Genomic DNA, 15706 nt, shown 5'->3' with positions numbered 1-15706 from the left:
GCCCCCCAAGCTACAAGCACTCTTTGTGATATCTCCTTTATGTTACCATTGAAGATCATTTTGCATATTTTTAGTTGTATGTTCTGATGATAGAAAAGTCAATATATTGTTTGCTAGGTTTGGGGAGGTTATACTATTTTAAGGATTGCCATTATCCTACTTCATAAGAGTCTTATTTATTAGTCTACTTCATAAGTATTCCATAAGTTTATGCATAAGAATGCCAGTGTAACTGAGCTTTTTTTTCTGGGGCTTATTTGGCCTCTCAGGGAAGACAGCAGAGGAAACATATGCGTAAGAGCTGAACAGTTTGTCTCAATGGGATGGAAGAAGGTACTCTAGCCCAGCTGGCCCCAGGAGATTAACAAAGGTTCCTCTGGCAGAGTTTAAGACACTCTCTTATAGGATATGATCACAGGGAAATGGGATTTCTCTTTTGGTATATATAAATTGCAATTATATGGCAGTTCTTGAAATTCCTCAGCTGGGACTTTATTAGGTTCCAAGAGGGAAATTACACATTAGAGCATGCTGACAATATATTGATAATGATTGCTAAAATGAGATAACTTGAACTGAGGTATAACAGGATCATTGAAATTGTGTTGTCACCAGTTAGCAATGGCAGCTATGAGTTTCAGGATGGGCCTCAGTGCTATGATAAAGATTTACTTTTCTTTTTTCCTTTCTTTCTTTCTTCTTTCCTCCCCACATCGCTCTTTCTCTGAGGCAATGTCTCATTATATAGCTCAGATGGCCTAGAACTTTTTCTAAAGCCTTTCTGTGGCCTTAAATGCATAATTCTCCTTCCTCAGTCTACCAAGTGCTGGCTTCACAGGCATGTAAAACTTGCCCAGATTTCTTTAAGACTGTCCTTTATCATATAAAGCATATTCAATTCTCACATAAACTCTATAGTACAGTTATAATCTTTGTTTTTTGTTCAGATGAGAAAATCAAAGTAGAGAGGCAAAAGCTCCCCAAAGTACATGGAAAGCAAATGTTTGAACATGTTCTTAAGGACAGTGGTTGAGTTGTAACTTCTATAAACATCTTAAGATTCCTGGAGAGTTATCATTCAGGTATATCCTAGAATGAATGGGTTTCTCTCCATTGTCTTACCTCATATGGAAAAATAAAGAAAGAAACCAGGCCAGTTAATGAAGGTCTGTAAGCAGCTGGGATTACAGGAGAGGTGGGATAAGGCAACTTAGTGAGACCTAGTTTCAAAATAAAAAAAGTAAAAAGAGGGCTGGGGATGTAACTCCATGGTAGAACACTTGCCCAGCATAAGCAAGACCTTGGGTTCAGTTGCCAATACTGAGAAGAGGGAAGGGAAGGGAAGGGAAGGGAAGGGAAGGGAAAGGAAGGGAAGGGGAGTGGAGGGTAGCTGAGTGGAGGAGAGGGAGGGGAAGGGAAGGGGAGTGGAGGGTAGCTGAGGGGAGGAGAGGGAAGGGAGGGGAAGGGAAGGGGAGTGGAGGGTAGCTGAGGGGAGGAGGGGAAGGGAAGGGAAGGGGAGTGGAGGGTAGCTGAGCGGAGGAGAGGGAAGGGAGGGGAAGGGAAGGGGAGTGGAGGGTAGCTGAGCAGAGGAGAGGGAGGGGAAGGGAAGGGGAGTGGAAGGTAGCTGAGGGGAGGAGAGGGAAGGGAGGGGAAGGGAAGGGGAGTGGAGGGTAGCTGAGGGGAGGAAAGGGAAGGGAAGGGAAGGGAAGAGAACAAAGACTAAGAAGACTGGCAGGGTTTTATGTACTTTGTTCAAGTTGTGAGCCTGAGCCTTTGATGGCTAGGCCATCACTCCAGCATGGTTTTATGTATTTTGTAGCATTGTGTAAACTAATCTTTAACCTAAATATTGAAAATATAGTTTAGTATTTGACAACTCTAGTGAAGGAAATATGAATTATTTTGGGATCATTTCAAGGACAGAATGTGGTGTATCTATACCTCTTTTGTTTGTTTGGTTGTTGTTTTGTTTTGAGACAGGTCTCCATCCATTCCTTTAGTAGGCTCAGGGATACAAATAAGTGCATCAGTGCATACCAAGTCAATATACTGATAATGACTTCACAATCCTCCTGCCTCAGCCTCCCAACTGCTGAGATTATAAGTATGTGTCATTATGCCCAGCCATTTATACCACATATACATTAAGATTCAACCCAGGTAGAACTATTCTCTAAATTTTCACCCATTAAAATTTATGTCCTTAAAGTAAAGCTGTCAAAGCAATGTCCTGATGGATTCTAATGGCGGCATTTACATCTTGTTTTCCTTAAACTCTTAAAGTATGTTTGTTATCGTTGTTGTCCGGCAGTGCTTGGAGTTGAACCTACAGCCCAACCATGTTCTTTTAAAGGGATTATCTTTCTACTTACATGCATATTACTGTAACTTTCCACAAATTTTATTTCTGAAAGTAACTGTCAAATTATCTATAAAAATGTCATTTGTAGTATTTGTGAGAAATAGTTTGGATTTTACCCAAAAGCAATACATAACCAGAATAGTTTTTTCAAATGTTTTTAGGTAGTGTTAGAAATGTCAGCATGCACTTTGATTTCTTGCCTGTTTCTTTTCTTTTTACAGAAAAATCTGTCATTGCTCAACCAATATTTGTTTTTGAGAAAGGAGAACAAACTTTTAAGGTGAGTTCAAACTACTTTTATTTTATTTGGACAAAGATAATGATATTTCTAGGGGCTGGAGACATGGTTCTGTCGTTAAGAGCACCTATTGCCTTTTCAGAGGACCTAGGTTTGGTTCCCAGCACCCACATGAGGGCTAACAGCCATCCTTAACTCCAGTTCCAGGGGACCCTATGCCCTCTGCTGACCTCTGTGGATGCTGCATGACATGGGTGCACTTACGTGCATGCAGGCAAAACACTCACATTCATAAAAAATTAATTAAAAAAATTTTAAAGAAAATATTTCCAGAAGGCAGTTATATTAAGATGTGGCAACTGCAGAAGTTTAACTTGCTGTCCTTCACTAGCAGAATAGTGCTTCCAGAATATTCACACAGTTAGGACTTAGAGATATCAGTTTGGCTGAAATCTTTTAAGTTGTGGATAAAATGCTTTACCTAAAATAATACACATATTTGAAATGAGTTTAAAAGGTGAGGACAGTAAAAGATTAGGAAGGTTAAGGATCCTCTTGGATCAGCATTGGAATTCATTCTTACATGCAGTCATTCACCCACTACTCACAAAATGAACTGAAGCTCAACCTCTATCCTTTGTTTAAAAAGCAGATTCTTACCCAAGACCAACCATTCCAGAATCTTGAGAGTGGGTGCCTTCAAAAGTTGCATTTTAAACAAATTCTCACAAATGATTCTATAGTCATTGAAATTTATAACCGCTGGGCTAGACTTGGCTTTTGACATGTACTTGGTGAATGAAAGTGTGTTGCTTTGTCCTGGTGGGCCAAAGAACTCTAGCTGAGAGTCCTCTTATACAAGTGGCAGGGTGTAAATTTGATGCACACACAGCAGATCCTCAGGGCTTACTGCAGTTTTGTATCCTTTCAGAGACCTGCAGCAGATGCCCTGCATGAAGCAGCAGAACACGGTAATGATTTACATTCTGTGTTGTAAAACCAAACCCCAGTATCCACACAAAGAAAACAAGCAGGCACAACATTTTAGCACGTGGCACAGACTGTAAAACTTAATGGTTTTCCTTGCTTTTAAGCATGCATATAGATTGGCCTTTGTTTTGAAAGATGACGTACAGATCCCTGAGAATAGTGATATGAGTGATTAAACATCTCATTCTCCACTGTCTCTTAGTGTTCCAAATATTCTCTGCAAGGGCCCTAGAATGTATGTACAGTTTCCTGCAGAAGCCTCTCATTTCTAATTATTTCATACTAATATGATATGCCTGTAGGTTTATAATCACCTTATCATCCTTAATATTTAATGCTGGGCTTCAAGAGTCAGCATGTTATGAAATGATGACCTATGTATACAAAAGGAAATTGTTTCTCCTCGTGCATCACAAGTTGAGGGTAACCTGTCATTGTAAGCAATGTTACCCTTACCATCAAATTTCTTTCAGAATGTGGTGGTTTCTCAAGAAAGCGTGTAAGGTCCTCATCTTTCACTCTGCATGCTACAGAGTCTCAGACTCAAGGAGGTAGGGAGAGCCTTAACTATTATTCTGATTACGAAATTACTAAAAATCTTTCCAACTGGTCATTTAAAAAGAAACAACAATTGTCGGATTCCTACATTTCAAGAACTTTATTGTACACTGTATTCTGAGTCAGTCCGGAACTTAGTTTGCCTCCTTTCTACATTAAAACAGTCCAGTAATATTCTCCGTAATGGGTCTTACTGCTTTCAGGCTTGTAAACCAGCAAGTTATGTACACATCTCTCCACTCACTATAGGTTCATAGAGGGCATCTTCATGCCTGATAAAGTGTCCTATACACAGTCAGTACTCAAATACTTATTAAATTGACTGGAAATAAAATTAATTTATAATTCTTATCAGAGGCACTCTTCCCTTTCATTGATAAAAATACACACAGATCTCTGTGAGTTCAAGGCCAGCCTGGTCTACATAGTGAGTTCCAGGACAGCTGGGGCTACAGGGAAACCCTGTCTCAAAAAGACCAATAATAATAATAATAATAATAATAATAATAATAATAATAAAACACCACACTTATTTTTCTGAATTGGTGATCTATTTTTTTTCTCCAAACAACAAAACTTCAAATTAAAACAAATGAAACCCTTACTTCCTTAATGAGTTGAATTTGTGATCTGTTTTTAGTGGCAAACTTGTCTCAGAAGCGCCGGAGATCTTCGTCATTCACTGATGTCCCAACCTTCCCTCCTTCTGGGCCAGGTAATGATGTGATGCCAGCTTCTAGAACCTCAAGTTTGATGCTTTGGCTTCTCAAAATCATTCTTATTAATGGTGAATTTTCTTTCTCAGTTATCATAAGACCTTTATATTTTAAGCAACAAATAAAAAAAAAAGCCTGAGCAAAGTATGCAAATAGAAAAAAATTTTTTTAATGTGTATGCATGTATTGCCTGCATGTAGGTAAGTACACCCGTGTTTTGCAATGCCCAGGAGGACAGAAGAGGCTGTCAGATGCCCTGGAACTGGAGTTACGGACAGTTGTTAGCTGCCATGTGGGTGCTGGGATTCGAACCTGGGTCTTCTGAAAGAACAGTCTTCTTAACCACTGAGCCATCTTTCCAACCCCGCAAAAAGAAAATCTTATGAACACTAACTCCAAAATTCCAGAGAGCACATGTGTTGATTTTTGCAGAAAGTTTGAACTTGATGCTTTTTAGGACTTTACCTACAAAATAAACAGATACCCATACTTTAAGAACTTTGTTGGACTAGAGAGATGGCTTAGTGGTTAAGAGCACTGGTTGTTCTTGCAGAAGACCCAGGTTGGAATCCCAGCACCCACATGAAAGCTAAAAACCATTTGTAACTCCAGGTCCAGGAGATCCGATGCCTCTTCTATCCTCCGGGGGTATTGCACGACATGAGTGCACTTACATACATGCAAGGCAATACATTCGTACACATAAAATAAAAATCAATAAAAAAAAGAGTTCCCCCCAAAAGAACTTTTTTTGGTACACTGTTTGCTGAATCAATTAAGAATTTAGTTTGCTTCTTTTCTATATCAAGCACTTCAGGAAATCTCTTTACAATGGGTCTTATTGCCTTGTGCAATAAGTATTATTTTATATAAGGCAATTCTATAAAACTGCTTTTATTTTATTTAGCATTGTCTATACACATAATTTATACAGTACTCAAAATTCATATTCTAAAATTTAGAATGTAATTTTATTAGAGATTTTTCACTAATTAAAACACACTTCTCTTTACTTGAAATTTGTAATGTTTTGTCAAGTAAAATCATTTTATCACAATGAAGTATTTGAACTGGCTGGCATTTTCTCTACATTAAACAATGACAAATTCTTGGGGTTTTTATTTCTTTGGAACAAGCAACTGCTTTTTCCAAGTGTTTTCTGCTAAGAAATTCTATCTACCTATCTATCTATCTATCTATCTATCTATCTATCTATCTATCTTCTATCTACCATTATCTACCTATCAATCATCTATCAATCATCTATCTGTCTTCTACCTACCTATTTCACTTACCTATTTCACTTACTTTCACTTACCTTTTCACTTACTTTTATTTTTTTCACTTACCTATTTCACTTTCTCTATCCAGAAACTATAGAGCTTTCAAATCAATAACTTCACATTCTTATTAATAACTAAAGCATGGCCATGCAAGGAGCAAGAGCAAACCAGATACTTTTCAGTCACAGAAGAGTCACTTATCAGAACAGACAGAATCTAAATAACAAACTATAATACATGAAATAGGGGGCTTAATGCCAGAGGCAAAGTGTTCTGCTTTACTATCCTGCTGTATAGAACAAAGGGACAGCTTTAGGTTGTCTACATAACTACTTCATTTGAGGAGCTGGAGTGGATCAAAATTGCTCTCTTCCTCAGGGAGCTATGAGACTCTCAAATATTCTTTAAAAAAAAAACTTACATAAACTGCATTATAAAATGAATCCCAGGTCCCTAGTCCCTGGTACTTAAAATCTTAAAAATTAAGGAGTCAGTCCCCCCCCCAGATCCTCCCTCCCCCATTCCTGAGACTCCTTGGCCATAATCTTCTAGGTGGGACATCTGGCCCACAAGTCTCAGGCTCTCTGATAATTATGCACTAAAACGTCAATATTTGGGATGCCTACAATTCATCAGATAAGCACAGATCCCATGAAGGAAAACAAACCAGTAATGAGGATGGGACAGGACATCCCAAGGAAACAACATGATGAGCTAGGTCTGTCTTCTTTCCTCTAAACTTCTGTGAGGCAGTTAGTCCAGTGTTTTACCCCAAGCACCACTACACATGGGCACGTCTTTAATCCCAGCACTTGGGAGGCAGAGGCAGGCAGATCTCTGTGAGTTCGAGGCCAGCCTAGTCTATGTAGTGAGTTAAAAAAAAAAAAAGAAAAAGAAAAGAAAAGAAAAGAAAAAAAAGAAAATATCAGATACACAAAGACAGAACAAATCTGGGGACACCTATCAGTAAGTAATGTTCTACTTCATGTGTAAAATCTTAAATGGTGTTGGAAATAGGAAAATGGTACACTTTACATGGCCCATTTTTGTTGGTTTCAAATAATTAAATATAATAAAAATTATTAAATTAAGCTTTGAGTTAGACAAGTAATCCTATGACAACATGCATGTGATAATACTTTGAAGAATACTTCAAAGAAGTATCCCTTACTCTCTCGTCATCTCCGTCAGTCAGATACCCAGCAACTGCTGCTTCCGTACTTTGCACATAAGAGAGTCCCACCTTATAGAAATTCCATGTTTGCAGCCATGAGCAGTCTCACCCCGTTAACACACTTAGCGGCAAACAATCTTGCATCTTTATTTCTCTCTTTGGCTTCATTAAAGGAGGGTGGGAAGGTTTTGCTAATAGTTTTATGACATTCTGTAAATCTGTGTATCAGTACATGCAGGGTTCATTATCACCTGTGTTTGTACTCTGCAGAAGTTCTTACAGTATACAATTATAAGTACTATTGACTTTTCTGTCCCTGGCCTAATTTTAGACTTCTGAGAGTTAAGTGGAACTATGTAGCAAAAACTCACCCGGCAATCCCAGTTCGGCAGGACCAGCCCCTCTAATGAGCACTGCTTACTTGTTGTATTAGTGCCAATAGTGACATCTACTGGTGATCTCAGATAGGACTGTTCTACAAAAATGTGGAAGTTGACATGGATTTTAAATTTTGAAAATATTTTTCTTACAGTGAGAAAAAACAATGTTTTTATGACATCAAGTCTTGTGCAAAGGAATTCTGATATGAACCATGTAGAACAAGGTATGTAGCTTCAAGTTCAAGAACCTCAGAAATTCACATTTTACCACACATATTTTACCCCCCCATGCATATGCATGGTGTGTGTGTGTGTGTGTGTGTGTGTGTGCGTGCACATGTGCCCTGCGTGTATGTAGGTATGATACAGTGACAAAACATGAAGGACAAAAGTATTTGATAAGGCAAGTCTCCTAATCAAAATAAATACTTACTGGGCAAAGACTAGGCAAGAACTGAGTAGCAGGCAATTCACAGGTTATTCTGATTTTGATTAGCCCCTCAAAAGGTAGCCATAATGCTAGAAAATATCATTATATTAAAAATATAATGGGGACAAAGGAGAAGTTCACTAAAAATGTACTAATATTATTTTCAAAAGACAATTTTTCCCTATAACTCCAACTGGCCTGGAACTCCCTATCTGGCCAGGCTGGCCTCAATCTCATAGAGATCCACCTGCCTCTGCCTCCTGAGTGCTGAGATTAAAGGTATGCACCACCACACCTAGATAAAACATGTATTAATCTTTAAATTCTATTCTTTTAAGGTCCTGTGAAACATTCTGAACATATTCTAAGACCTGCTATTTTGCAGCCACCTCAAACACAAAGCTTTGAAAAAGTAAGCAAAACATTTGGGCATGATGCATCAAAGTCCTGCAAAATTAAAGAAGAAACAAAGCACAAGGTAAGAAAATCCTGCGATAGGTCCTACAGCAAATACTTTTGGTAATTGTATTAAATGTGTCCTCTTACTAAACTGGAAAGTTGTTCCATGGCCTAGATTTTATGGTCCCTGTCACTCCAAAGTGGAAAAGCTGTGTATCAGTTAGTGGGTACAAGTGAGCATAGCAGGCAGAGCACTGACAGTATGTGAATCAGGGAAGCAATGAAAGGGTCAGGGGCCAGAATCTGTAATTGACCAAAGGAGGGGTCTTTTCTGCATCCCCAGCTATTCAACACTGTAGTGTGGCTTTGCCATTTTAGTGACACTAGACTTGATGATAACAGGAGCAAGGATTCTATAGACAGAATAAATAGGTTGAGGCAGGGGGAACTTGGAAGACTCCAGAAACAAGTAAGAACACTCGCTTCTGATACTGAATGGTCTAAATAGCTCACTGTGAGCTTTTTGTTCAGGTTATGCAGACATGGGGTCAGGAATGTTCTGTTACTACACTCTAGGTGTGTCTTCCAGAAGAAACACTCAGGAGGAATGGAACACAAGATAGGTGGTCGGAATTTGAGTTACTCCATCAGCTATTTTTGTATGTGTTTAATGTGTTTTTAATGTGTTTAATCATTTATTCAGCAAATATGCACCAAGTGTTACAGGTGTGTTAAGTGTGTGTGTGTGTGTGTGTGTGTGTGTGTGAGTGTGCACACGTATGTATGCGTGCACATGCCTGTGTGAGTATGCATCCACATATTGAGGCTAGAGAATAACCTCGGGGTGTCCTCAGGAGTCCACCACCTTGCTTTTTGAGACAGGGATTCTCATTGGCCTGGGGTTCATAAATTAGGCTAGGCTACCTGGCCAGTGAGCCCCAGGGCTCTATGTATCACTGCCTCCCCAGCCCTGGGATTATAAGTGCCTGCCACCATGCCTGGCTTTTCGGGGATCCAAGTCAGGTCCTTATGATTGCACAGCAAGCACTTTTATAACTGAGCCATATCCTGTTCTCATGTATCACGTATTTTAAAAACAAAATTTATTACCCTTTTTCCATTTTCTGTTCAAATGATAAAACATATCAAGTTCTATATTACAAACATTTCTTCTCGAGTAATTCAAAGGTATAATGAGTAGATATTATCCCCAAGTATTGAAAAGCCCGATGAATATGCCCATTATTGAGTTTTCTGTTTCATGATGATCTTGAAGATCCCAAGATACAGTATAAAGTTCTGTGCAAGAATTTTGACCAAATGAATGTAATATAGATATGGTGAAAATTACTCCAAATGAACTTTGTAGAAGCATTATTTTTATGTTCCTTATTAACATATATCAAAATCAGAAGAATTGTTGTTCATCTTGTTGCTTTTTCAGTGAAATACTTTATAATGTCCATAATTAATGAATTGCAAATCAAGAGTGCCATTTTAATATAAAAGGTTAAGAAAAAAATTGAACTTGGTAACAGTCTCTTTTTCTAGTCTTTTAAACTTTTCTTTGACTTGGCATGCAAGCCAATGGGACCATTATGAGCTCTTTATGCATACATAGCCTTGTACTTTGTTCTCAACCACCCCTTGCCCTCCCTCCTATTCTGCCAGCCCCCTTCCTCCTCCAAACAATACTTGCTCTGCTTTCATGTCACATTAAAACCACATTCTGAAAATGATGCCCTCCTATTGGGTGTAAATTAAGCCAAATATAATTAAAACTAAGCAAATAAGAGTAAAAACTATTATTTTGACCAAGAGATCAATTATCTGAGTAACAGGGTCATTAGCATGTACTTTGATCTTGGCTAACATGGGCACATGCTCTCTTGTAGATATTTGTCAGCTTTTAAGTGCCTGTTATAAAGATAAATATTAATATTTTTATTTATTGATATAGAGCTGGATTTCTTCCAGTTCTAAAAAAATATCCCTCACTCCCACATTTATTACAACAGTTTAGGTAGTGTGCATTATGTGTATGCTCATAAAAGTCATCAATTGGCGCAGTTACCAGTATAAAATATCAGGATGAAGAATGAATGGAGTTTCCTCTTACACTGGGTGACTCTCATAGTGAAGCTTGTAGGGTATTTCCAGAGTAAGAATTAACTCCTGTAGCCTGATATGGTGGCACACACCTTTAATCCCAGCACTCAGAAGGCAGAGGCAGGTGGATCTCTGTGAGCTCAAGGCTAGCCTGGTCTACATAGTGAGTTTCGGGCTAGCTGGGGCTACTGGGAGACCCTTAAAAAAAAAAAAAAAAAAAAAAAAAAAAAGAATTAACTCCAGTATCAAGATTTCTGAGTATTAGGGACTAGAGAGATGGTTCAGTGGTTAAGAACACTGGCTGTTCTTCTTGCACAAGACCTGGGTTCGAATCCCAGCACCAACATGACAGCTAACAACTGTCCGTAACTCTGATTTCAGGGGATATAACAGCCTCTTCTGTCCACTTACCCACGTGCAGGAAATACACACATACACATAAAATAAAAATAATAAATAAAAATTAAAAAAAGATTTCTGAGCATTATGATGATATAGTCTCTGGTATCAGAGAGACTTGTGTTTAAACATCAGTTCTACTGTATTGTATGACTTAAGGAACTTATTATTTAAGGTCTTTATGTCCGTCGCTTTTCTCAGGTCTAAAATGTGTACAGAAATACAAAGTGTACTGAGTTGAAAGAGTGCATGGGATGATTTACATAAAGGGCTTAGGGCAATACTTGATCATAGTAAGCTTTCAATATGCTCAACTATGACTCTGTCTAAAGCTGCTAGAGTAAGGCAATTCTAAAAAAACTTTCTGATGGATTTCTTTTCTTTTAGATTTCTGAGGTTAACTTTAGTTTATTAAGTGAAAAGTTACCAAATACCAGAAATTCAGTCCAGCCCTCTACTAATCAGCATACCTCAGAGGCAACCTCAGTGGGGTAAGTTCATACATTTTCAGTCTCCCTTATCCAAAGTGTTGGGGACTAGAAGTATTTCTGATTGCTTTTTAGATTTTAGAATATTTGAATACGCATGATGAAATATCTTAGAGGTGAGATTCAACTCTAAACATTAGATTCATGTGTATTGATTTAGATACACTTTGGACATGCAACCTGAATGTCATCGTACACAATTGTTTTAACAATTTTGACTCTGACCCATCATATCAGGCCAGAAATTTTCTACTTACAATATGTTAGTGCTCCAAAAGTTTCAGATTTGGGATAATATTGTATTTCAGATTTTCTAGCTGGGGATGCTTGACCTAGTAAGAAAACAGAAATGTTTCCCTTTCCTTCATGCTTTTTTATCATAACTATTCATAAAATATAATTTTCTGAGAGTGTATGAATCTCATTTGAAAGCATTTTAATAAAAATGTGAGTTTAAATTTTTCTTCAAAAGATTTCACTCTCTTCACCTTAATATTGGATATTCCTTTATTATCTCATGGAGTTGGGTGAGAACATTTCAAAAACATGACTAAACTGTAGACCTAAGTTACCTAGTTATTGATCTCTCTTCCTCATTTTATAACATCCTTTGTTTCTCTAATTATTTTTGATATTATCTATTTAGTGGCATCAAGCTGCATAGACAAAGGGAAAGCGATCAACACCTCTAAAGTGAAAAGTTCAAGTTTCTTAGGATTGCTGGGAAGGAGGGAATATTTTATCTGAGAGAACATTTAAGCTAGCTGTCAACATACATCTACTCACAGGAGCAGGCTCCATCCAGATAGAGTGGCACTTGCCTTGGGGATGTAGTGCAGACCCCTGAGTGCATTCGCCATAAGACTGCATGTCTATGAATTTCTCATCACACAAGACAATTTTAACATAAAAAAACAAAGTTCCTTGGAGTAGAAAAATTAAAGCAGTACAGCTGGTAAGACACGTGGGCTTTGTCTGTTTTTTGTTTTTTTTCCCTGAAGACCTCTCATTACCAAAAGCTTCACTGGCCACTTAGGGCTGAGAAGAATGGTGATTAGAGATTGGAGAGGCTGTGCTGGAGAAGCAAAAAGGCAAGGGCTGTGCAGCCCTCTAGCTGGTCATGCAGCTTATCGGATAGTGACAGCACAAGATCATCTGTCCAGGTCAATACACTGCCATAACAGCTGGCAATAATACTTTGCATTTCGCCTCTGGAAGGAACTAGCTGTTTTCTCTTCATTTGTCATTTGCTTCAGATGAACAAAGCAGTAGGTTTATGTTTTAGATAAATATACTGAACCACTTAATTACTTTGCTTGCTAAGGCTTTAAGTGGCTCTATCCACAAATTTTAAATAGCAAGTGTTTTTTTTTTCTTAGATGCCAACCAAATGAAGATAAATGTTCTTTTAAAAGCTGCAGTTCTGACTTCGTTTTTGGAGAAAACATGGTAGAAAGAGTTTTGGTAAGATTCTGGTAAATGTTCATAGAGATAGCTGTCATTTCAAATTTCTGAAGGCAAATAAATTAAAAGCAGTGTTATGTTTGGAGCACACTTTTTAGTTCCTGGGATAAAAGCTTTAATTTCATTCTTTAACTGCAAAGATTCTCCTGGGAAGCATGTCCTAGTTGTTTGAATAGTAGATGGGAAGCCTGTAGAGGAAGGGAGCTGTATTAATCATTACATTACTACTGATGTGAAATATTAAGCAGTTCTTTGACTTGTGTTAAGCTGAAAGTGCCCAAGGAAATCCCAAAACTCTGTAGCAGATAAGCTCAATTGACAGTGATATTTTAATACAGTAGTTAATAGTGCTTCCTTTAAATTGTTCGACAGTTTTCACAGTTACATACTGAATTTTTGTCATCCCCCTCTCCCCATTCATTCTCTTATCTCCCTCCCACCCCTGCTGGAAAAACAAGGCCCCATCCTACCTTTGTTCGTGTCTTCCTTTTGTGTGTGGCCCACTGGGTTTAATCAGTTTCTTGTCTAAGCATGAGTAGGAGGTTATTTACTGGCTACACCACTGAGAAAATGGCACTCCATTTAAAATAACTTACCAATTATTCTTGCTAGTTACAGCTGAACCCTAAGATTAGAAATAATTATTATAACGTTTTCATGTCTCTAGCTAGATAAGACTCATATTAAACCTCGCCTGCACCCAGGGCTCGGGAACCATTGCGGAAGAGGGGTCAGAAAGATTGTAAGAGTCAGGGGTGGTGCATGACCATAAGGAAATAGAGTCCTCCAGGCTTCTAGGAACCTGCTCATATGAACTTACAGCAGTGTGACAGCATGCAACGCACAAGACCCATGCAAACTCATTCAGACAAAAACTTAGCATAGAGCTGGAGAAATGGTCAGGAGGCCCCAACCGTAGCTGAAGAACTATTGGCAGCTGACCACTGCTGGGTAAGGGCGAGTTATCTTCTTTAAGGGAGTGATACTTGATGGACTGACTAGGCTCCAGTGGATGAATTCACACTGAGGGACATCTAGGTACACAAACTTGACTTGGTAGGCCTTAACATATATGACAGAATGCAGGAAATCCTAAGGGTGGGTTATGGGGGTGCAGAAAGGGGAGGAGGCTAAATATGATTAAGATGTATAAAATACACAAAAATTCAATTAAAATACTCAACAAAAAAAGTATTATAACTTTTTGAGTTTTAAGAGGAAAATATCCACTTTGTTAGGGGAATATACCTGTTAAACAAAAACTCCCGTTATGTAATACCAATCATTCCCCTGCCTGCTGCTGCTGGGCCCTGCTCAGAACTCTTGATTTTTAAGGCAGCGTTATATAAGATGGGGAACTGAAGAGTTAAATGACATGCCTGCACCTGTGGTTTTATGGTGTCCCCACACTATCATGCCTCACAGAATTTTCTAATCTTTACCTAAACTAGGATGTGACTGAGATAGGCCTAACGTGGCTGACTTGTCTTAGGGTTACCTGTTACATGAGGCATGCTAATCAAGTGGCAGAGATTTTATGATCAAAGTACATGCTAAGTATGGATGAAAATGTCAGTATCATGGTGAGGAGGTGGGGAGATGGCTCACTGGGTAAAAGCACCTGCTGTTCAAGCATGGGAATCTAGTTTGAATCTGCATCACCCACGTAAAAACTATCCTAGCCAAAATGGTAGGTTTCCAGTTCAGTGAGACCCTTTCTCAATGAATAAGTTGGAAAGCCATAGAGGAAAACACCTGAAGACATCCTCCTCTGGCCTCCACATGCCTACACATGGGTGAGCATACCTGCACACTCATGTGTACACATACCATATACATACATATAAACACAATACAAAAAGAAAATGTTATAATGAAACCAATATTTTGTACAATTAATATATATGCTAATAAAAACTAGAAAAATCCTGAAGGATCAAATTAATAAAAGAACCAACTACAAAGCCTAGTTTATTCCAAGATTTGGGAGGTTGAGGTAGAAAGATAGTTTGGGGCCAACCTGGGCTACATAGTGAGACCATCTCAAGCAGAAACAGACAGAAACAAACAAAAAAAGATGAAGCTCACTTCCACCAATGTAAAATCTGTTGACCTACATCTTCGGATCTGAACTAAACTACACTAAGCAAGTTCTAGGGGAAAGCCCATGCAATGTATTTAAACATGTTTATTTGGAATAACATGTTATTTTTGAACATGTTATTTCCAAGCTTGACACTAGATGAGGCATGGGCTTCTGTAGGGTGCCAGGAACAATTAAGATGCTTTCTAATTCCCATAGATCAATGTCAATACTTAATTTATCAAAAATGTATCAAATTCTTATTGCACATAAGTCATTGGTTTCAGGACTGGATGCTCATTAGAACCATCTGGTGATGCTTTGAACATTTTTTGTGTGCTATGTGCATGCACATATCCATGCACATAGATTTGGAGACCACAGGGTTTTCATCCTCTGTGGTCTCCCTTGAAACAGGATCTCACTGACCTGGATGCTCATTGAACTAGGCTGGCTGGCCTGCAAACTCCCAAGACCCACCTGTCTCTCTTTCCTAATGCAGAAGTTATAGGCCTGTGTGGCTATGCCCAGCTTTTATATGGATGGTGGACATTTGAACTCAGGTCCAAAGCTTGCACAGTAAATGCTCTTATCAAGCCATTTCACCAAATCTATATCTGGTGAGCCTTTAAA

General features: G+C 38.4%; 1 protein-coding gene across 3 annotated transcripts in view; it reads left to right on the top strand.

Annotated features, from left to right (window-relative positions):
• Positions 1-15706, top strand: part of Ranbp3l (RAN binding protein 3 like) — a 53686-nt gene that overhangs the window by 27420 nt on the left and 10560 nt on the right. For 2 of the 3 annotated variants that reach the window (XM_029567779.1, XM_029567778.1), the window contains exons 2-9: positions 2584-2642; positions 3532-3571; positions 4064-4141; positions 4789-4863; positions 7854-7925; positions 8470-8609; positions 11426-11529; positions 12906-12990. In XM_029567779.1, coding sequence (XP_029423639.1) covers positions 2584-2642; positions 3532-3571; positions 4064-4141; positions 4789-4863; positions 7854-7925; positions 8470-8609; positions 11426-11529; positions 12906-12990 — 653 coding nt within the window. The remainder of the gene's footprint in view (positions 1-2583; positions 2643-3531; positions 3572-4063; positions 4142-4788; positions 4864-7853; positions 7926-8469; positions 8610-11425; positions 11530-12905; positions 12991-15706) is intronic. The other variant, XM_017800329.2, reaches the window with a different exon arrangement.

The sequence above is a fragment of the Nannospalax galili genome, unplaced genomic scaffold (genome assembly GCF_000622305.1).
Source record: "Nannospalax galili isolate Female #2095 unplaced genomic scaffold, S.galili_v1.0 scaffold139, whole genome shotgun sequence".
Classification (NCBI taxonomy): Eukaryota; Metazoa; Chordata; class Mammalia; order Rodentia; family Spalacidae; genus Nannospalax; species Nannospalax galili.
This window is presented reverse-complemented; position numbering and strand designations above follow the sequence as displayed.